The sequence below is a fragment of the Ambystoma mexicanum genome, chromosome 1q (genome assembly GCF_040938575.1).
Source record: "Ambystoma mexicanum isolate Mex_15411 chromosome 1q, UKY_AmexF1_1, whole genome shotgun sequence".
Taxonomy (NCBI): Eukaryota; Metazoa; Chordata; class Amphibia; order Caudata; family Ambystomatidae; genus Ambystoma; species Ambystoma mexicanum.
The window spans coordinates 798755977-798779234 of record NC_090922.1 but is presented as its reverse complement, the minus strand read 5'-3'; the positions used below and the strand labels follow the sequence as shown (position 1 = coordinate 798779234).

Genomic DNA, 23258 nt, shown 5'->3' with positions numbered 1-23258 from the left:
CAGGCACCCCCGCCAGGGTTAGGCTGTTCTTCCTTAGGGTTAGGTACGCCGAGCCGGGTGGTCCTCCCCCCTTTTTCATGTGTTTTGAGTGTGAGCACTCTAATTGATTCATTTGTTTTGCATACCTTAGATGCACCTTGAATACCTACCTTCCTCACAGAGGACTGCAGAGTCCAAATTGTGCCTTCCTGGAGTAAGTGCCAAGAATGATATGATATGGCATTTATATTGCGCCTATACACAAGTGTTTCAAGGCACGACGAGGCAAGGGAGGGGAACCAAAGGGAAGACAGACAACGATCTTACTAGGCCAGGCGTCATTCAGATCGCGCAAGTGCATGGGACGGCACAAAGGGGAAAGTGCAGTACATGGAATAGTAGAATAATAAGATAAATAAAACAGCCAGCTGGTGGCAAGTGCAAGGTAGTGCAGAACAAGTGCTGGTAGGGGGACTGTAGGAATACAGAAAACAGTCCCCAAGTGCAGAAGTTGCCAAGGAGGCAGTGCAGGTGTGCAACTGGTGGGGCCTGGGCCCGAGAACAGAAAGGGTGGTCAGGTAACCAGTGCAGGTCAGCCAGAAATTCAGCAGGGGAGAGGGGGAGAGAAAGCAGAAGCAAAGAGGAAGGTTTTGAGGTGCTTCCAGAACAGGAGGTGGTTCTCAAGTTTCAGGGAGGCAGGAAGGCTGTTCCAGAGGGAGGCACCTGCCGAAGAGAGAGATCTACCACCAACTCGTTGCTTGGAGAAGCCACTGGCCCTGAGGGAGTTAGAGGCGGATGAGCAAAGAGCTTGAGAAGGAAGATATTTAGGAAGAGAGAGTTGAAGGTATTGCAGCCCCAGGCCCCAGAAGGCCTTGTGGACAATGCAGAGGGTTTTGAACTTAATCCTCGCAGCCACTGGGAGCCAGTGCAGAGATTTCAGTCCTGGAGCGATACGATCCATCGGCTTGAGGCCAAGGACAAGTCTCGCAGTCCTGTTCTGGATAAGTTGCAGAGGGCAGAGAGTAAAGGCAGGCAGATTTAGTCTAGCCTTGAGAGAACCAGGGCTCTGGAGACAGTGAGCTTCTGGGGGAAGGAGAGGAAAGGAAGAATACCTCTGAGGAGGTGCAGCTGGTAGTGTGACTTCTTAGAGACGTCAGAGATGTGAGGAGAGAAGGAGAGTGTGGATTCGAAGATGACCCAGAGGTTCTTTGCCTTGCAGGTGGGAGCAGGAAGAGGCCCAAGAGAGGCCAGCCAGAGAGCTGCAGGCAAGGAGGGAGTGCGTGTGCCAATGAGTAGAATCTCAGTCTTACTGGCATTAAGGCAGAGGTCATTGGTGGCACACCACTCCTGGATAGCAGACAGACAGTCGGAGAGGAGGAGGCAGAGGGTAGCCTGAAAATTAGCTGGGTATCATGCGCATGGCACTGGAAATAGGGGCAGAGAGCGGCGATGCAGTGGGCAAGGAGTGCCAGGTATTGGTTGAACAGCCAGGGAGAGAGGTTAGATCCCTGGGGGACACCAAAGGTAGAGAGAAAGATATCACAGAGGAAGGACCCAAGTTGGACCTGGGAGGGTCGGTCAGAGAGGAAAGAAGTCAGCCACACCAGAGCCTGACCAGTGATACCCAGGTTATCACGGAGACGGTTGAGCAGGATGGCATGGTTGACAGTGTCAAAGGCAGAAGAGAGATCAATCAAGATGAGGACGCAAGGGGTCAAGGTTGGAGAGCAGGTCTTCACGGATGTTCAGGAGAGCAGTTTCCGTGTTTCTGGCAGATCTGAATCCAGGCTGATGTGGTCATGAAAACAACCAACAGATTCAGTGTGGAGATTAAGCTGGTAGATGGCCAGTTTCTCCAGGAGCTTGCCCAGGAAGGGAGTGATGGAGATTGGGCGATAATTAGCCAGGCAGGAGGGGTCGGCAGAGGGTTTCTTAAGAAGAGGGTGCACAAGGGAGTGCTTCAGGGGGGGATGGGAAGACTCCAGTGGCAAAGGAGTGGTTGCAGAAATCAGCCAGGGCAGGAGCCAGGGAGTCGATGTGGTCCTTGATAGTGTGAGGAACAGGGTTGAACCTGTTTCGACAATACTTTAATAGATCGGACTTGTCTAGAAACCTCGTCTGCAGAGAAAAGGGGAAAGGCAGAGAAGGAGGGAGGGGGCGGGGGTGGCTGCAGAAGGGCCAGAGGAAGCGCAGGGAATAGCAGGAGGGAGGCAATAGGAGAAGAGTGAGGACAGGATGTCCTGAGTTTTGAATTGAAGTGAGAAGCCAGTGCTGTGCAGAGGGCCTGGGAAAGGACAGGATAGGTAGAGACTGCGGCAGGATTGGCCAGTTCCTTGCAGATTTTAAAGAGTTCAGCCGAGTTGTTAGATGTCGCAGAAATGCAGGCTTGGATATGAGCTCTCTTCTTGGTGAGGACAGAGAGCCTGTATTGCCTTCGCAGCAGGCTGCAGGCCAGTTTGTCAGAAAATGAATGTGAAGGACGCTTTTTCCTCTCGGCCACCCTGCACTTGCGTTTTAGGGTGACGAGGTCCGAGTCATACCAGGAGTTACACTTGGCTTTGGGCTTCAGGCGGATTCTCATGACAGGGGCAAGGATATCAAGAGTATCAGATATAGAAGAGTGGAGCATGGAGAGGGCTGAGTCAGGGTAAGAGTCAGCCAGAGGGGGAGGAGGGGGAGAGAAGGTGGCGGCGAAAGCCTCAACTAACACGCGCTTCATGGGTCGGATGACCGAGAAGGTGGGTGGCATGGAGGTGGCTTGGCCTGAGGGGTAGGGAGGGTGAGGTGGGAGGATAGGAGAAAGTGATTACTGCAGGAGAGAGGAGTGGAGAGAGGAACAGAGAGGGGAAGGTCAGAGAAGAGCAGAACATCGAGTGTGTGCCCTGCAGAATGCGTCGGGCCAGAGGGGAGAATAGTGAGTGAGAGAGTCGCAGGGGTTGCGAAAGAGTCCAGAGGTTGAGGCCAGAAGTGAGGAGGAGAGGTCCGCCCATTCGGAGATGAAGGAAATAATCTGACCAGGTGGCCGATAGATAGCCACAGTAAGGGAATAGCTAGGGGAGAGAGAGGGAGCCTGCAGACGAGGCGGTCAAAAGAGGAGTAGGTCTGCATAGGAGTGACATAAGCAGGGATCCACTCATGGCAGATAAGAGCTACACCTCCGCCAAGGCGGTTGGGCCTGGGTGCGGAGAGGATCTTGTAGCCGTCAGGTAGGAGCATGTCAAAGCTGGAGATAGAGTTGGCCGTGAACCATGTCTCAGTGAGACTGAGGACATCGATGTCAAGTTCTTTAAGAAGGCAGCAGATCTCAGGAATGTTTGACAGCAGAGCGAGAGTTAAGAGTGGCAATGTGGAGAAGGTTGCCATCCTTGAAGGACTTCCGGGGAGGGGTACAGATCAGAGGTACGCCCTGCGGAGGTGTAGAAGGAGCCTGAGAGGGAAGGAGAAGGCAAGGTAGCCAAGGAAAGGGGAGGGGGGGACAGCAGGAGAAGAAAGGAAGTTGATGAGGTGTGGGAAGCGTCTATCAAAGAGGTGAAGGTTGGCCTGAGGGCTTTGGACCAAGACGGTCCCATTAGAGTAAACATTAATGATGACCTTAGTGAATGGAAGGAGGACAGGAGGGCGTCCCAACGGGTGCCACCATTAATGGGAGAAGAGGAGAAAGGACAGAGCACAGAGACCATATGAAGGGTCCATAAGTCAGGTGAAGGCACGACAAAGGATGTCGGTGAGAGTTTCCTTGGAGGAGGCACTGGTGTAGGTGTCAGCTATAGGGAGGCCTGGGTTGGAGACCAGGATGTTCTTTTTAAACTTCTCCCTACCAGATTTAGTGAGGAGAGCGGGATAGTCAATGGAGAAGCAGTTAGAGAAGATAAGAAAGACAGAGAGCACCATAGAGTAGAAAGGGAGAGGAGGGGGTGGAAGGAGATGGGGAGACACTGGCGAGAGTAGGTAGACAAGGGAGCGAGCTGCAATCAAGTTGCGCAATTGGACAGACTCTCAGGGTTAAAGAGCCTACAAATGCACAGCTTTAGAACCAGCGAGAAGCCACTCCTAAGTTTGAGAATCCTGAAAAGGGGAGAGAAAGGCCTAGTAATCACAATGCAAAATTTTAAATACTGATACAGTGCGTTTTACTACAACATGTGAGGAGACCACCTAAGTTTGAGAATCCTGAAAGGGGAGAGAAAGGCCTAGTTTTCACAGTGGAAAATGTTAAAAACTGATACAGTGCGATTTACAACAACACGGGGGACAGCACAGCCGTGTTTAAGAGTCTAAGGAGGGAGCATGCAGGGAGGTAAGTGGGACTAACCTGTGGAGAATCACTGGCAACTGCCGTCCCCTGCGGACACCTGCAGACACAACAGGAGGAGCCGCTACAGTGGGAGCCTCCCTTCGCCTTAGGGGCCCTTAGCCGTGGGGCTGCCGGGCAGGGGCTGCCCTGGTTGCACCTGTAATGAGGAGGGGGGAGGGTGTGCCAATCGCAGTGCAGTGAGAGGACTGGAGGCGGGAGGGAGGAAGGAAAATATGACACAACGCGAGAGGGGGCCAGGGGCAGCACAACAATGGAGGAAAACAAGACACAACCCAAATAAAATGTGAAACAGACCCACGGGGGGTCTAGATACCTCTGATGGCTGGATGGAATACTCTTCCAATAACATCAGGCTCCAGAGGGCTCGCAACATTTATCCACAAGAACAGAATTCAAACTACAGGCGAAAGAATCTGATTGGGAAGGTAGACTCTTGCTCATGGGCGAGAAGTTGGGAGAAAGAGAATAGTTATCCTAAATGTATATGCCCCAACCGTGATAAGCCATCCCTTTATGAAGATGTGGAGCATAGGCTACATAAATACAACGGGTGTCTAGTAATATGGGCTGGGGACTGATTGTAGACCTAGACAGGGCTAGGTCTTCCACCGATACTCGGGACACTCTCACAGGCAGCACGCACCTGGATGGACGTAGCAAACTTTTATTCATACACAGACGCTTGGAGGCACTGTAATCCAGATTGGAGAATACACAAAGTACTCCTCTGTGCACAATGCTTTTACGCGAACAGATTATATCATGCTATCAAGTAGAGCGCGTAGCTCATTGCATCATGTAAGATTTGCCCGAGAACGCACCAAGACCATACCCCAGTGGTGACTATATATAGCATGGAGCACAGGAAAGCACACACCAGACCGTGGAGATTTTAGGCCAATGCACTGATTACGGAAGGTTACAGACAAAGGATTGAGGTTGATATAAGAGACATAAATTGAGAAAAAGGAATCAACGATGGGGACACATTTGTATTATGCGAGGCATTTAAATGCTTGATCAGAGACATTTGTATATCAAGGGAGGTGGGAGTGCTCTAGCACATCCGATGTGAAATAGACATGCGTGAAAGGGAAATTAAGCAACTTGAATCTGAATACCAGCAACACTGAGGCGATGGGTTGGTAAAATACAAGAGCAAGTTGAGCTATTTAATACATTGGTGAATAGACTAGAGAGGTGCTGTATTTGGATGGTAAAGTATGTGCTAGAGGCTACGGGGAGAAGGATAGACCAGGACATATGCTAACATGGCTGTTAAAGCAGGAGAGTACAGAGGTCTATAGGAGCACAACTTTTGAACAAAAATCACATTTAACAATGTAAATTACATTAAAGGATAGTTTAGGGTGCAGGAGAGGAAAACAGGCTCTGACACGGAGTCTGAAATATAGAAGCAAAAAGTGTCTAACTCTAGAGACACTCGCGTCCCTTGCACACCAAACCTGAATTAATCAGTCAAAAGAAGTTCATATAGAGGGTAAAAGTGTATTTTTACTTGTAAATAAATGCAGATTTGGTTAAAAAAACATTTGGAAATCATACACAATGTAAAATAACAGATGAATCAAAACAGGTGAATGGAGAATAAATATCTTGTATATGACAGGGTAAACTTAGGTACAACAGAATTCCAAGCTCAGTGCGTTTCAGGCTAACGACCCCTTCTTCAGGAGCAAAATATCTGTAAAGATATATATAGAAAAGGCCTGTGAGTTGTATATACATTTCTAATTCATCACAATATCTCAATAGTTTTTCAAACATCATAACTCATTTGACCTACAACATTAGTCTATCAGAGATTGCATTTCATTGAATTATAAGTCTTTTTCAACCTTGCATTGATGTTTATACAGATAACGGAGTCCAAAGTATAATTCCATCTAGCTATAAACCAAAACATATATGACAGAGACTGCAACACAACATTCTAAAGGTGAAAAAAACTTGAACTTGTATATTTCACAAGGTTCATAGTTATTTAACCTGCGTAAAAACAACTGCGAGCGGGACTCAAGTTAATCTGCAACTCACAACATTCATCAGCATAGAATACTAAACTTAACTGTGTGTCTAATTGTACACGTTTTGGACCCGAAGGTGTAAGGATACTTAATGAATACTCAGCGAGGTAAGTTACAGGAATTCTAATCATGCAGATGCAGTCGATCTGGTGTTTAGAGGTATGAATCCAGTGTAGGGGAAGAGATGAAAATTTATTGGGTGTGATCACATCCTATGATCACTCAAACGATAGTTCGACTTTCTATCTTTTAATGCTTGCGCAACTCCTGTTGTCCTACAAATAAATGCCCAATGTTAAGTTTATGTCACCAACTATGCATAGTAGTTCTCAATTAAGAGAGCATTAGAAACCGAGTAGCTTACCTAACAACTCGTCCCAGTACAATTGAAGAGATACTAAAGATAAAGCTTTTAAAGCGGACCTGTCTTAATGTAATCACAAGTGCACCAAATAAGCCCAAAGGAGAAGGTATTAAGAAAAGGGCACCAAGAGAAACTCGTCCCAGTACAATTGACGAAACACTAAAGACAAAGGGGTTCATTACGAGTCCGGCGGTAGCCGTGCAGGTAAAACCAGCAGGCTGTAGCCAGACACATGATGATTTACCGCTGCCTGACTTGCCGGAATAACCGGGGCATTACAGCCCCAGCAGTCCGGTAAGTCAGGCAGCGGCATTCGTAAATTTCCAGACGACTCAGTGGGAATGGGGACCACTGAAACACCGGCCCTGCCAATGACGGTGCCAGTGTTCCAGTGAAAGTCTACGGGCGGGTTTCCAGGGCAAACCTGGCAGGCGGGAAGGCAACCCGCACACAGACTTATAGTTTGCCTATCCGGAAACAACAGTGCCAGTAAGCTTACCGGCACCGTTGTTTCCAGAACGGCAAACTTGAGCTGAACTGCATTAATGTAATCACAAGAGTAATGAATAAACACGAAAGAAGCATTAAGGAATATGCACAAAGAGAAACTCATCCCAGTGAAATTGACAAAACATTATATATACAGCCATTAAAGTGGAACTGTGTTAACGTGATCTCGAGAGTAACAAATTAGCCTTAGAGATAAGTTTCCAAACATGAGTGAGAAGTGAAATCAAGCGAAACAGATCAAGGAAGAAGTAGTCCAACTGAGGATACCTAGGAAAGGGGGAAGGACAAGTTACTACAAAGGAAAAGCAACTTAAGGAAGTTAGACATACAAGAGCCAGAAAGACATGACTCTGGATCAAAGTATGCGGAAGAGTATTACAAAGCCTTGTGAAATAATTGACAACAGTAGAGAGCAAACTTAAGTACATATTAAAAGAGCTACAGGACCTTGTCCTGAAGGTCAACCTTGTCCAGGCAGTATAGCCGAGGGGCAATGTGCTTGCCTTGAAAGCAAGACAGAGCAACACCGGTTCTATCCCCGTCTCCATGCTTAGAAACCTCAGTATTAAGTGCATTATAAATAACCAATTACAAAAAAAGAGACTATTTGAAGATATCTTACTGAAGGGAACCATGCACCAAGTAGAGACATTGCCGCAAGAAAAGGGGAAACATTGTCCTACTGTAATTTCAGTTAGTTACGATAGTGGTAGGGTCAGGTAGAATTATTTTTGGATGGAGGGCATTCATTTTGGACTTTGAGGACTGATGAGCACGTGAAGTTATTTATATAGGCTGGGAAACCCCTTTAGGTATAGGGAAAGAGGTCTTATTATTTGAATAAACGATACTCAATGTCCTTCAAGTGTCTGCCGCCTCCTTCTGACCCACCACAGGGTGCACCCTGGCCAAACAAATCCCAGGAAGATCCACAGAACAAACCGTTTGCAGGCTTTTTGCAATGGTTCACATTGTACCACTCGAAGAGCTGGAGCACAAAGTGGCAAGATGGGTACAGATACTTATTTCACTAATGGGCAGGGTCGCAATAGTCATTTCCCAGTAATGACTATACATGTCTACCAAAATGTACTTATAGTCCCACCTGCAAGCTACTTAAAGAGGGTTAGAACCAAGATACTGAAATTGACATGGGTGGGGAAGGTAAGGCGGATCACAATGGACACGTTAACTACCATATGAAAAGGGAGCGGTGGCAGTTGCAATACAAGGCCGGCTGGTTAAGGGAGCAAGTTGAGGTTCCATATTGGAGGCTGGAGAGGGAAGTCTGCGCACCTTACGCCCTGCCAGCCCACATATGGGGAAAGCTCACGGCAGATAGAATGAAGATACAGCCATGCTATGTCACATGGAGGGCATTACACCAGATGGAGAGTACTGGCATGGCCGATTCCCCATATACGCCCACGCTGCTGCAGTATAACGCCCCAGGGGTTCCCATCACCTTTGAGAGGCAACTATATGTACATTTTGGCAACTTGGGCATCACGGGGACCCATTTGGGAATGGAGCGTTTATAAGTCTGGAATAATTAAGAGATAGGGGACCGGTAAACGGGGTGAGCATATTCCTATATTACAGGCTAAAACTAGCATTGATGGAACGGATCGGGAACTTGTCAATTAAACCAAGGGTGTCCCAAGATCACTCACACTCTTACTACTGGTGCCATTAGCACACACCTAGGCCCTTATTCACAGAGCGTTTTCCAATGGGGTTTTGCCATTAAAAACGCTTTTGTGAATCAGGCCCCTAGTCTCCAACCCATACCGTACCGCACTACAGGAAAGAAAACCTACCTCACTGGCAGCGAGGGCTCAGTGATAAGGGTTGTTTGGGGCACCACTCACAGATCAGGATTGGCTGCAGGCATGTCAACAAACCCAGAAAATATCCCTGAACTAGGGGCACAGGTTGATTAATTTCAAGTACCTGCACCAGGTCTATTGCACCCCACATAGGGCGCATCCATACAATACACACATATCAGACAAGTGCAAGGGGTGTGCAAGGATCAGGCAGATTTTATACACTTGCCTCGAGGGTATGCGAGGGTGCAGGAATTTCAGAGAGAGGTCCAGAATAATGCATGTGAATCTGCAGGCAGACCCTACATTTTCATTTTTGAGCCTATTCCGGCTGGAGACACAGGAGTAATAAAGATGTGCCAATCTGCCAACAATGTTAGGCGAAACGTGGCTATATGCTGGGCACAAAGGCTCCAAAAGTGGAATCCTGACTAAAAGACTCGATATACTGCGAGCTAGCAGACCGAAGGACATCTGGTCTCGTTTGAGGGATTTCTTAGCCACAACACACAGGACTGATGAAACAGGACAATAGAAAGCACTTGTGTGGCCGAGGGTAAGATGCCAGTCCTATAATGGGTGGGAGGTCGATCGATATGGATCTCTCAAGCACCATATGGACTGAAACCTCATGGATAATCAGTGGGCCGCCATAATCATGTTACCCACCACCCCAAATGCACATGTATTAGAACTTCCCTTTGGTTGTGACCAACTATAATTGATACATTATAAAGGTGTATTAAAACATTAATCTTGGGGTGTAGACCCATATTAATAATGTTGGAGGACAGATATGATCTGATAGACCCTACCAAATCGCTCATCATGCTCCCTAGTAGAGCAACCTTGAGGAAATCGGTAGACATAATTTGGTTACAGCAATTCAAAGTTTGTTACCAGAGTATATGGCTACATCAGATACTCGGTCTTAACATTTTGCTCATAATTAAAAAAGTGACACCATAGGCTTCCCCTGCGCAACCATAGGAGAAATGGTTCAGATAGACACTTTAAATTCAATAACTTTTGCTGCATATCTGAAGCGGTCAACAGGGTGAAGTCTACATCTAGAGCCACAAGTAAAGGTCCTTATGATTATGTGGTTGCTCTCAAAGCTGTAAACAGACCGGTTTGTTTTTCTGCTCCGATATTAATTCTATTCTGTGCGTTACCTCATCTTGATGGCTGCCACCTACACATGCTTTAAAAATTAAATAAAAACAAAGTAAGACGAAAAAAAGAAGCGAAGGAAAAATAAAATAGTTAAGAGGAGAGGCTGCCCATTGCTATATTTGATCCTCATGGTGGACATCCACCAATAGTAATAGTTGCTCTCTGGCTGGGAGCAGTCGCCTCATTCTATTTATTGTATGTTATGCCACTGTCAAAATAGTGGGCACGGGGCAAGTTCTGGGTACTGAGTTGTTGTAATCCCGATGTCGGATTTCCCTCGCTTTACACCCGTTAATAGATCGTCCTCTTCGGTTTATTTGTACTTAAAGTCTCTAATCACTGATGTTGTAAATTTGGAGATTCGAGCTCCAATGTGTTTTTTGCGGCAGGCTAGGTTTGACAAGGCCCGTCTTTCCAGCCACAGCTTGTCCACTGTGGCAATAAATCATTGTCCATGCCTTACTGTCTTCCAGCCGGCCACCCCCATTTACCCACCATTACCCAAAAGAAACCCCCCCCCCAATCCTACCTCGTTTCAGGCTGGTTATGCTTATCCAGTCCTGACCACAAATTCCTCCCAGCAGCACATCTCCTGTGAAGTCCCTATGCGCCGCAACAGGTGGAAGACGTCAGGGAGCCTTCGGCAACTATGGTAGTCCAGTAATACCCTGCAGCAAAACTGGGCTTAACGAGAATATCCCACCTATTACAGATTTTGTTCTTTGACCTGTGGCAAACAGTGGGAGTATCTGTAGGCTTAATTGTGCAATTAAAGATCAATATTTCACTGAAAGCATTATTCCCTTTTAAAAGAAATGAAAGAATGTTCCGAAGAATTGGGGACGCCTTCCCAGGCCTCTGAGAAGCCGCTGTTAGTAAACAAAAAGTTGTCTTTTGATAAAATATCCTTAACCGTATAAAGTAAATTACAAACTTCAGAGAACACATTTGAACAGAACAGTTTGACAAGACAAGCTTGTGGCTCGTTACATAGAATAAAGGCTAAATTGAGAGGTGAACAAAGCGGGAAGGTTATTGGGCAATGATCTTACGCACAAGAAGGAAAAGAGCAAGATTCAATCCACGATTAACTAGAAAGGGACAAAGGATTGAACATAGAAAACAAACTTCTTACACTGACTTGATGGGTTCAAGAGATGTGGCCAAGAACAGATGTTGCACCCTGCACTATATATTGAATTCCTAGATGCTAAAGACTGTTGATTTGGTAGAGGTGTGACGGAACACAGACGTTTGTATCTTCAGTTAATAAAGTGTATTGATAAACAACCCGTTTCATGCACTGCCGACGGCACTTGAGTGCTCAATTAGTAATAACTGGGATGAGGAAGGAAGTGTGAGGGTACTGGGCCGACTTCAGGTGGCAATCTTCCTTTTCCTAGTCTTACTATTCCATACAACAGTCATTCCGAGCCACCGACACTCCCTAAAAGGGAAGGTTGCAGCATGAACTTCACATACACGTGGGTGGTGGGATGAATGCCCACCCCCCCAAATATATTATGGCATTAACACACTTTAAAGTTCCTGTGGAGAGGCTAGCCCCTCAATCAGTAATGACTGATGAAACAGAGTAAGAGCAATTTATTTATTTATTCGTATATGGGCATCGTGGCGCTGTTACATATTAAACATTGGCTGGTTACAAAAGGAGGGTTGATAATGATTACAAGGCATTTTGCTTTACAGTAGCATATTTATTTACATAAACTGGCAGTACAGACATCAAAACGTTAAGGTACAGTTCATGTCAGCGGGGGGAGGGTGGAAATATTATGTAGAAAGAGTGGTTTTGAGGGATTCACGAAAGGAGTACCGAGAGGGTTCAGCTCTGAGAGAGTTGGGGAGCTCGTTCCGGAGCTTGGGTGCTATGTGTGGGAAGCCAATGCCTCCAGCTTTGGCTCTTCTTATGGTAGGAACTTGGAGTAGGTTGGCATGGTGTCTTCTTGTAGGACGGAGGGAAGATTTCCTGGTTATGGTTTCTGTTAGATAGGAAGGTGCAGTGTGATTGATGCATTTGTGTGTGAGGGTGAGTATTTTGAAATTGATTCTTTCCTTGACTGGGAGCCAGTGAGCATTTCTTCGGGCCTGCGATACATGGTCAAATTTGGAGATGTGTAGAGCAGCACGGAGCGCATTGTTTTGCACTATTTGGAGCTCGTTTAGATTTTTGGATGATGTGCCGGCTAAAAGGGCGCTGCAATAATCTAGTCTGGCTCCTATGGTGGCTCTAGCGATGGAGAGGCAGTTAGGAGTGGTGAGGTAGGGTTTTATGGCACAGATGAGTTTGGTGGTCAGTGTGGATGAAGAGGAGATGGTGCTGACTTGTCTCGTCATGGAGAGTGTAGGGTCTAGGTAGATTCCTAGGGTCTTCACGGCAGAGGAGACAGGTATGCTAATGTTGTCAATGGTCATGTGTGAGTATTCTTGGCTGAGCTTGGATAGAGTTTCGCTGGGGGCCAGGATGATGATCTCTGTTTTGTTGCCGTTAAGGCAAAGACCATTAATAGCCACCCAGGTTTGGATCGTGGTGTAGATGTTGTGGAGAGCTTCTGTGTCTTGGACATAGTCTCCAGTGAGGGGGAGGAGAACTTGTGTGTCATCGGCATAGTTTGTGTAGGCTATGCCGAGAGAATCCAGTAAGTCAAAGAGGGATTTAGTGAAGAGGTTGTAGAGGGTCGGTGTAGTGCATGACCCTTGTGGGACTCCACAGCTTATGGTGGTAGGGGGAGCGTTGGCCTGGTCAGAGTACACTTTCATGGCTCTACCTTTTAGAAATGATGTGATCCAAGGAGTTGCTTTGTGAGAGAAGTGAGCTGCATTGAATAGGTGAGATGTGAGGATGCCATGGTCCACTAGGTCAAATGCAGCGGAGAGATCGAGTAGTAGGAGGAGAGCAGGTTTGCCTGTGTCCATTATTTTGGTAATTTGATTCTTTAAATCTAGAAGGGCAGTTTCGGTCCCATGGCCTTTGCGGAATCCCGATTGCCTTCTGCCTAGAGTGGCATGGGTTTCCAAATAGTGTTGGATTTGGTTATGGCCGGCTTTATCTAGGATTTTGAGGAGGAAGGGGACGGTGGTGATGGGGCGATAGTTATCGGGGGAGGTTGGATCTAGAGAGGGTTTTTCTTTTTAGGAGCGGGCAAACCCAGGCTTCTTTTAGGCATTGAGGTACGGTTCCGGAGGAGAAAGAGGCATTGATGAAAGCTGTGATTATAGGGTTGAGTGCTTCTGTGCACTCTTTGATGATGGTGGGTGGGCATATATCCCTTTTGCATGTGGAAGGTTTGGTATTATTGAGTAGGGCGGAGACTTCTAGCTCTGTGACTCCTCTAAAGGCAAAGAGAGGTATTCGCAGGCGAGGTTTGTGAGGGGGGGGGGGGGGGGACATGGGGAGGTTGTTGAGTGCTTTACGTTGGGATGCTATTTTGTCTTGGAGCGTTTAACTTTGTTTGGGTGGGCTGTCTGGATGCCTGTGCACCATGCTTCATCCTTGATTTCGTCAGGGCTGGACTCGGGAGTAGCGAGTTCTTTGAATATAGAGAATATTTCTCTAGATTTGGAGCTAGCTTTGGTAATTCTTTGATTATAGGATTTGGATATGGCATTTTTGTAGGTATGTGAGATTTCTTTGAAGTCTTTGAGAGAGGATTGGTTGGGTGTTAATTGCCAGTTGGATAGGGCTTTTCATTTCTTGGTACGCAGGTTCCGCGCAGGAGTTCATGTGGGACTCCTGGCAGTGCAGCTCTCTCTTTGGTTTGGTGAACAGACCCATGGGATACCCTTACGCCACCCATGGGTGGGGGTACAACCCTGTGCCCCTCCCCTAGGGTATGCTTTTTTGGGCATCTGTGGGTGGCCCGCAGAGCAGGGAATGGGCTGGTGGCAGCTCCATGCTGAATTTGACAGGTGCTCTGAGTATCCTCCATTTTGGGATACCACTGGAATCAGTTGATTCCTGATAGAAAACAAGATGGCCCCTGTGGCCTCTTGCTTTCTATTACCCATTACCTTGTTTTCCCAAAGTCCTGGGAAGCCCCGACTCTGTCCCTTCCCCCTGACTGGCTGTTGGGTGGAAATGCCATATATGGTGGTGTTGTGAAGGCCCGGCCAGACTAGCTGGAGCCTTCCCGGTGATGTATGTTGTGGGTACCTCCTGTGGGTGGGACCTGGGTGAATAGAGTGTGTGATGAATATGCATTCTGTGTTGTGGATGTCTAGTATCTGGTGGTTGACACAATGACTGAGACAGCCCTGCCCGAAACCGGTACGAATGCAGCTTGGCGTGTTGAATGGCTCGGTACTTGTCCCAATAGACATAACTTGTTGTGAGTGTCTGGAGAGAAGTGAATGGCCTGAATACCTTGTGTGCCTGATTGGCTGCCTGCATGAATGCCTGTAGTCGTGATTGCATGCTTGAGTGTGACCCAGCGGAATGAATGTGAGATCAACAGTATATCTAGGGACCTCTCACTGCTAGGAATCGTGTTCAGAAGCTGAAGTTCACTACGAGTAACTGAAGCTTGACCTTGAAGCCCTGCTGGACGAGAAGAATTGCTGTTGCTCTCATTCGCAATCTGAAAGCTGCTGTGCCCCCAAGGACTGACCCAGAGAGGGCCTGGTAAGGCGCCCTCTTCCTAAGCTACCATCGTGCACAGCTGAGCTTGCCAAAGCTCCCTGGTAGACAGACCTTCGTCAGGCTGCCGACTCGATACGGGGACTGCTGCAGAACTCCAAGGAGAAGCACTCGGACTGTTGTCGCCACTGTCGACAACCACCGTCGCCAACCGGAGCCGCCGTGCTCCCGTTTGCCTAAGAACTTCAATTGATCGGACGCTCTCGTCTGCATCGTCACCCGCTTGTCTCCCGCTGGAGAAGGCCCAACCGTCGACGTGCCGAGGAGCATCCACCGGTGGGTTTTCCGCCACCTAAAGACCAGAGAGACGCCGACGACTCGACGCCCTTGCTGGGCCACAGTTCTTCATCTCTTTGCGGTCCAAAACTATCGTCACCGAGGTGCCCCGCACGCCTCTTCCTTGCAGGACGCCAATGCTCTGTCGTCGACGAGCACCGCTAGGAACGAAGCTGCCACTTCACTGCCGTAGTTCAACCTGTTCACCGTCGGACGTTCGACGACCCGTGACTCCCGCTTTAAAGGGAGGGCACTCAAGAAGGGCTGTCGATTCCCCGACACCGAACGCCAAGTTCCCTGACGATCCGTGGCTCCCGCCTGAAAGGGAGGCACTCAAGAAGGATCGGTCGACGCAGCGTCGGAGAACTCTACTCCACCAGGTACATTGCGCGGGGGGTGGGTAAAACCTTAATAGGAGGAAGTAAGACTATTGAACATTTGGACTGGGCTTGTGCTATATATCTTTATTTACAGGTTGCCCAGGTGGGATCTCCACACAGAACTGTGTCTAGGGTACGGGGCCAGTATTCTGCCTACGGTTTCAACCATCTTGCGTTCCTTTCCATCTCTATTGCTGGTTTACTCGTTATTAATCTGTGTGACATTTTAACCGTACAGTTGATGCACTTTAATGAGATTTGATAACATTGGTGGTATCAATTTAGAATTGTATATATTTATCATTATTGACTTCCGAGTACAAAGTGCATTATTGTGATCGTGTACATACGTTTGAATATTAATTATATAAAGACTGTTTTCAGTAATACAGTGTGCGGACATTCCTTTGTGCGGGTTCGGGGACTACACTGTACTTAAGAACCAGCCCGCATCACCTCCTGAGATTGATTGCTCGACTACGTTACCAATAATAGAGAATCTTGGCTGGGGTCCTCTGTGCCTCTCCTCTGCCATATAGAGAGCAGAAGTACAGACACCCCCTACCAGTCTTTACAATGGGTTGGATGCTTCATGGAGCCATGTTTCGGATATGGCTAGTATGTTTAGTTTGTGGGTAATGATGAGGTCATTGATCTCAATAGCATGGGCATGGATGGAGCGTGCATTAATGAGTGCACATTTCAGGACAAGATTGGCTGGTGATGGATCATGAGCGCTAGTGATTGGGGTCGGCGAGGTGGTGGGTGCACGTATTAGTGAGGGAGGTTGGGGTGTAGGTTTGGGCGTAGGGTGATGGGGGGATGTGTGCGTGGACAGGTGAGTGTGTGTGTGTGAGAATGTGGTGCGGGTGCGAGAGCTAAGCTTGTGGTCCCTGCTGTGAGTGGATGGTGGAGAGCTGCGGAGCGAGAAGGGTGGTTTAGTGCGGGTTCTTAGTCTGTAACGCCTAAGGAGGTGTCCAGGCTGGTTACAGATGCAGTGGTTGAGTGTGTTGTATAGTGCTGTGTATGAAGCAGAGTGCATGATGTTTGGTGGTGGTGTAAGGTCTGGGTGTGCAGGGAGCAAACTGCGGGTGGCCCAGAGAGAGAGTAATGAGGAAAATGGGGGAAGAGGAGAGGTGACGGCGCTGTAAGGTGGGTAGCTGAGGAATGCATTTGTAACCAAATGCTGTTTAGTGCTTGTGCAGGACTAGTTGGGCAAGTCCACTAGTATAGTATCAGTGGAGCAGTCAAAGGCCGCTAGGGGCTGGCAAGGCATACACAGTCAAAGGCCGCTAGAGGCTGGCAAAGGTCAAAAACATTTAGAACTATATAAGCACATTTAGAGACTGCTAGGGGCTGGCAAGGCATACACAGTCAAAGGCCGCTAGAGGCTGGCAAAGGTCAAAAACATTTAGAACTATATAAGCACATTTAGAGACTGCTAGGGGCTGGCAAGGCATACACCATCAAAGGCCGCTAGAGGCTGGCAAAGGCATAAACAACCTAGAGGCCACTAGAGGCTGGAAAAGGTCAAAATGAGGCAATTGTCATCTTCATTGCTGTTATCCTCATTGCCAATCTGTAACCAAGGCAATAACCTGTAGTTCACTGGGCAAAATGTTAAAGAGATGCGCAATGAGAAACATTTAATTGGAAATGGCGTTTAAAGAACTATGCTAACAGTTTAACTTCAGACTAACAAATATCTCTCATACCAAGTCCAGTACAACTCTTACCCCACCCATCTAGCAATACACAAAAGTGTTTCACTAAACAAAAACACCAGACCTGGCGACTTTGTCAATACGGATTGGCTGGTTCAGATACTAGTCAGTGTTTGTCCTTACTTGCAAGATTTTGAGGAATAGCAGCAAGTCTCAGGGAGGTGTGGAAAAGCCCCAAAGAAGGCCAAGCGAGTGAACCAACACGAGAACAACCCGCTTAATTTAAACACAGCTAAAAGTCACTACAGCCCTGCAAATGGTGCAGTCACGCACCTATCCAAGAGAAAGACAGCTGCAAACTGGAGCAGCACAGACACCTAAATGACACCTAAATTGCAAGCACACCAGAGTGCGCTGGATCGTTTGCACCATCAAATAAAGATCCCTGTGATCACCAGGGACAGAGATATGGGGGGGAGAGAGAAGAACCGAACCCCCTTACCAAAATCTTAGCCAAACAGTCCCTGGAAACAGACCCCAAACCAGGACATGGAACTTTATGTGCCACCATGGGCAGTGCGTGGCAAGGCCCCATGGAGGCAGTGGGCAGGGCTTATCCCCCTTCTGAAAATGTTGTCCTACACAAACACAGCCCGGTAGAGGAAGAGCACAGGCTGCAGGAATTGGCTGCCTTTCTCCACCCTGGGGCAGGAATATTTTAACAGGAAGTGTGGATCTTTTGGCGGTGATCAGATGTGAAGGACAGCCAACAGACCATCATAAAGAGAAGGAGCTGCAAATTGTGGAGGAGATTGTGGGAGCAAGTGAGGTGTTACCTTAGGAGTGAAAGTGGTTCTGCAGTGTGCGTGAATGTGTGGTTCAAAATTGCTGGGAATTATTTAGCTCCTGCTTGTAGCCTAGAAGAGCCTGGTTAGCTCCATGCAGGAGCTACTTTTGTCTCTGCAGGCTAGCTGGTGCCATTCAAGCACATTACTGATATCACCTGTGTGCTTGGTAATGTGGATAAAGGAGCATTAAAACATTTAAAGCATTTCTCATCATACGAAATAGGTTATGGTGTGGAAGCTAGAATTGCAACTCACTCAATGCTAGCTCCCGCTTACTGGCTGATGCCCGATAGCCACGAGCTACTTTTAGCTCCTGCTCACCAAATACTTATTTAGACCCCCATTAAAAGAAATGTGTGTTAAGAAGTAAAAGAGAAGTGGATGATAGTGGGTGAAAGGAGGGAATTGCAGTAGGAAGGAGAGGAGTGCTGAGATCAGCGGGTGAAGTCGTAGTGCGGGATTGAAACATTGAAGGATGAGGCAGAGGCAGGAGTAGCAGAGAAGAGAACCAGCGTGAATCAAACAGAGTAAGAGCAAGGCATATCCAAACTCCCATTAGAACCCTAACCTTTGGTTTGAGTAGCGAGAGTTAGGAGGTCCCTGAGAGTTTAGATAGCTGGAATTCTAGGGAACAACCATTAGCAGAAGATGATAACTTTAGAGTAGACATTGGGGCAACCTTTAACCCTAACAAGGGGTTATAGACACATGGGTTAAGGAGTAGGGCCTTGGGAAGACGAAAGGGCGACCCTAGGCCCCACCAAGAGCCTAATAGAAACCCTTGATCTGTCCTTAAAACTCAGCGTTTCCTGTGCCATATTTGACAAGTGGCTGTACCATAAGCGAGTACTACGTGAATAGTTGAAAAAAGACTACTCCCTGGTCACCATTTAAAGGAGCACCAACTGTAATGTCTAGAAAGTGTGCCAACAGGGAGATTAAATCAACTTCTCGCTCAAACATTAGGACACATCTATACATTTAAAGCCAAAGGGATAATACATAATGACCAAAATGTTATTTATGCACCTTACGTGGAAGTTAAGACTTGCAAAACGCTATTTTCAGCAGCTCATCCTGGCATAGTAGTTCCTGGTCACTGGTTAATACTGGATACCCAGGAGGTATCCAATCTTAATTCCAAGCCCTGGTACGGCGTAAAGATACTGCCCGTTAGGCATTATATGGAAAAGCCTGCTTATATGATTATGTGGGGACTGTCAATAAGCGCACCCACATTCGTTAATGGCGATCAAACCGCTGAACGCTGCGGATGCAGTATAGTATTCCTGTAATCCGCTCTTATAGTAGTTGCATTGACATATTCAAGTGTTCACACTTAACGTAATGTGGGTGAGCTTACCGGCCAGTCCCCTTATGATCAGGCTCCGGATGCATGCATCAGCTTTTCCATATAATGCTTAACAGGCAGCATCTTCACACAACTTTGCACATCAGGCCTTTTTTTTTAAGCAGTCACCATTTCAGCCCTGAAGAAGAGCGATTGCTCGAAACATGCGTCAACAGGGCACACACGTTTAACAAAAACTAGGCTTAACACTTGCCAGTCACATGTATAATAATCTGAATGGACAAATCATTTTAATTCCAAAATGTAGTTATTTAGTTGCAAAGGTTCAACATTGGTCAGTCATACTTATACCAATTGGAAACTATTTCAATTCCATAACTACTGTTGTAACATGTCAATTTGTGCACCAACCCGTTTACTAACCCACTGAATATGTCCAAAAGTGAATTAAATCTCATTGCGTGCCACACACACAAATATGAGCACCAATTTCAGAATTGACATAATTACTACTGAAAAAAACTTGGTTGAGGTGCCTGCTGTGACAGTGTGCTTGCATTACACTTTATGCGTGTGCCAGAGACAGACACCTCCAGTGCGACTCACTGCATGGTCATTCGCTTACCCATCAGCAGCGCAGTAGACTGACACTCCCAACAAAAACACGTAGGGGTGGTGGATGTGGGCGGGTATCCATCTCCTGCCATTATTAATTATTTATGCAAACCTCCCAAGCAGGATAACCCATTCATTAATTTATCACGTAGAACAGATAGTTAAGTGAACAAATCACGTGCACCCGTTTAAAAAGGCAATTTGCATATACTTTTATTTAGTGGACAGAAAAACAAATCTGAGACACAATCATTCAAACAGAGACGATGACAAATCAATCATTGTTTTCTCTTCTTGGGCAAACGCTGCCGTCCAGTGTTCTCGGCATTAATGCCCGCGGGCTTCTGTGTGCGTTTAAACGGTGGACGTTTTTTCCGATCTTTTACAGATGGGTCCAACTTACGCTTAAACGGTGGCCGTTTTTTCCGGTCTTTTACAGAGGGGTCCAACTTGTGCTTGGAACCACTGAATTTCGGCGGTCCAGATGCGGGAGACCCATCATTCTGCACGCAGCGCTTCACTCGCACCTTCCTGCCCATTAATTCGGAGCCATCCAGCTTCATGGCCAGTTGCGCGCCGTCAATCCCTGCAAAAAGCACATAGCCGAAGCCCTTCCCAACCCCGGTCTCCCTGTCCCTGATGATCCGCACAGCTACCACTTCGCCACACTGGGCAAAGTGGTCACGCACCACCTGATCCTCTGCATCGTAAGGCAGGTTGCCCACGAAGGCAGAGCGCCGGTTGTCATGGCTCTTGCCACCAGATGCCCGATCTACACGGATGTTGAACCCTCCTTCCACTTGAGCACCGTTATTTGCCAAGGCCCGGCCTGCAGCCACCTCCTCCTTGAAGACCACGTAGGCATGCAGGGTCTTGCGCTTGGGGTGCACCTGGCGTTGAATGGCAGCCACCTTGCGGTTCAGGGAAGGCTCTGCACGTGCCACGGAGCGAAATCTGACAGATTCAATGGTCCCAAAGCCCTTGAAGAGGGCTCGCAGCGCCTGCTTGGTGAAGGAGACGGGGAGGTTACCAACGAAGACGGTGCGCTTGTCCTTGAGGCGTTCCTCGGCTTTATTCACGGGACGTGGTGGTCTTGTGGGTCCCGGAGTCTCGTCGCCCTGGTCCTCGATCCCTTGCAATCTTCGCTCCTTGCGCTTCTCGCGCACATGTTGCTCTCGCTGCTCCTCCTGGAGGTCGGCCTCCTGCAGGGGCCCCTCCCGTTCAGACACCAGCAATTCTGAGGCGGGGAGCGGTTTGTATTTTTTAACAGCAGGCGGCCGAACCTCTTGAGCCGGCCTCCCGCCGGTGGTGGCCGCAGGAGCCTGCCCCCTCTTGATTGCAGGTGGGGCGGGCGCGTAGATCGGCGCGAGCACGGTTGCCTCGCCGGTGCCGAATAACGAAGCCAAGGAGCTCAGGCTGCCTTTCGCAGACCCTCGAAGGCTGCTTGCCACCAAGCCCACAGCGTACTCGGGCCCCGGAGAGGCCTGCTCACTGCCCTTATGCTTTTTGGACTTTTTAATGCGCCGCGGCCGAACCTTATCGACTTCTCCCGCACCCTCTTCCTGCTCCATTACCAAAAGTTATACCACTTTTCGGCAACGTTTAAAAGCCTGCCCTCACACAGGAACAAGAACTAAACATCTACTTCCGCTTTAGGATAGACCTAGAGATAGGACACACCAGCCCTCACACAGGAACAAGAACCAGAAATCTACTTCCGCTTTAGAATAGAACGAGAGGTAGGACAAGACTACGTGACATGGTTGTAATGAGCAACTGGTCTACATTATTAACATAATACCAAACAATATGTGAGCTGTAGACGCCATGTTTGTACATTAAACATTAGTGAATCCGTCATGCTCCAAAACAACTTCTAAGTTCTATGTCTCGACAGTAGGCGCGCATTATGCATAAAAAAATTAAAAAAATTAGAAACGCAATCACATATATTCATAGAAAGAAACTCAGAGAGCCACCATGTTAAATGTTAAAGTTTAAAGGTATTTGTACTGCGCACCGTCACCAACGGAGTTGGTCCCCAGGCACTCTGGCGGATCTGCAAACGAGAAGGTGGGATGGGTTAGTAGGGTGAAGCAGTAGCGCAGGGCCGGTCTTTGCATCAGGCAGCTCAGGCGGCTGCCTGACGTCGGTCAGCCTCTAGGGGGTGCTCGTGCAAAGCCACTGCAAAGCCACTGGGCCAGGTCGCAGACGCACACATCAGCCAAAGCCAGCCAGCCTAGGAATACGAACGTAAGTTAACAACACATTCAAATGATGCATCATTAGGCAGCCTAAAACTGCCAATGATGCATCATTTTAATGTGTTGTTAACTTACGTTCGTATCCACACTGCAGCTGGCAGCAGCCTCGTCCCTCAGGCAGGGCAGCAATTGGTAGGCCAATTTGCAACATTTGTTGCTTTGACTTCCCGGGTGGCGCCGTTGCCGTCAGCCAGGCCCATGGGCGCACGTGCCCTCCTCCAGGCCATGCGCGCGTGCACACAAAAGTGCACTGCAACACTGCTACTCGTCTCTGACACGGATTGGGGGCGGATGGCATTGGCGACAGTGTTGCAGTTGAAAAACGAGCCCCCAACGTGCAGTGCAACCGTGTGCACAGTTAAGTGTTTGGGGCGGGGGTTCAGGGAGGCGAGGCCTGTGTTGCTCTGTGTCGTCTTGCTTCCAAGGCGAGCACGTTGCCGGACACCGAGGAGGTACCTGGTCGAGATAGTCATAATTGATGACTTCAGTAACAAAGGTCACCGGATCAAGTATGAATGATGTGGTGAGAATGGGCGACGAAGCCCACAGACCCCCTCCCCCCTGGTCTTGTAATGTCTCAGACATCTCTGTCTCCTCGGTGCATTCTAATGGCCCAGTGCTGCAAATGGCTGTGCGCTGCTCCGGCTTTCACACAAGATGTAAATAGCTTCTGCACATATAGAATTACTAGCATGTACGTGTGTGCATGTTCTTGTGCTCTGCTTTCTGCATTTGTGCAGCAAAAACTGGAGGGAGAATATTCCCGGAGACAAGTTACCCCGTTCACATATCGTATCTAGTATGCGTTTGATCTTTAAGTGACAATTCTCAAAAGTTATTGGTCTGAAAGAGTTTTGGACTCTGGCTTTGATTCTGTGGGGCTCGTTTTGTTTTGCGTGTTAAAATGCCTGAAACCTATTTTAAAGGTGGAAACTAGCGTTTCTCCTCTAAATGACATTCTCTGATATTTTAATGGCATTTTCTGAAAGGAGTTTGGTGACAGAATGTGTAAAGTTCATTC

General features: G+C 47.8%; 1 protein-coding gene across 1 annotated transcript; it reads right to left on the bottom strand.

Annotated features, from left to right (window-relative positions):
• Nucleotides 1–20160: 20160 nt before the first annotated feature.
• On the bottom strand, nt 20161–21634 carry RBM34 (RNA binding motif protein 34). Its single transcript, XM_069641388.1, has one exon. The coding sequence runs from the start codon at nt 21542–21544 to the stop codon at nt 20252–20254; it is 1293 nt and encodes a 430-aa protein (XP_069497489.1). The 5' UTR covers nt 21545–21634; the 3' UTR covers nt 20161–20251.
• Nucleotides 21635–23258: the final 1624 nt, after the last annotated feature.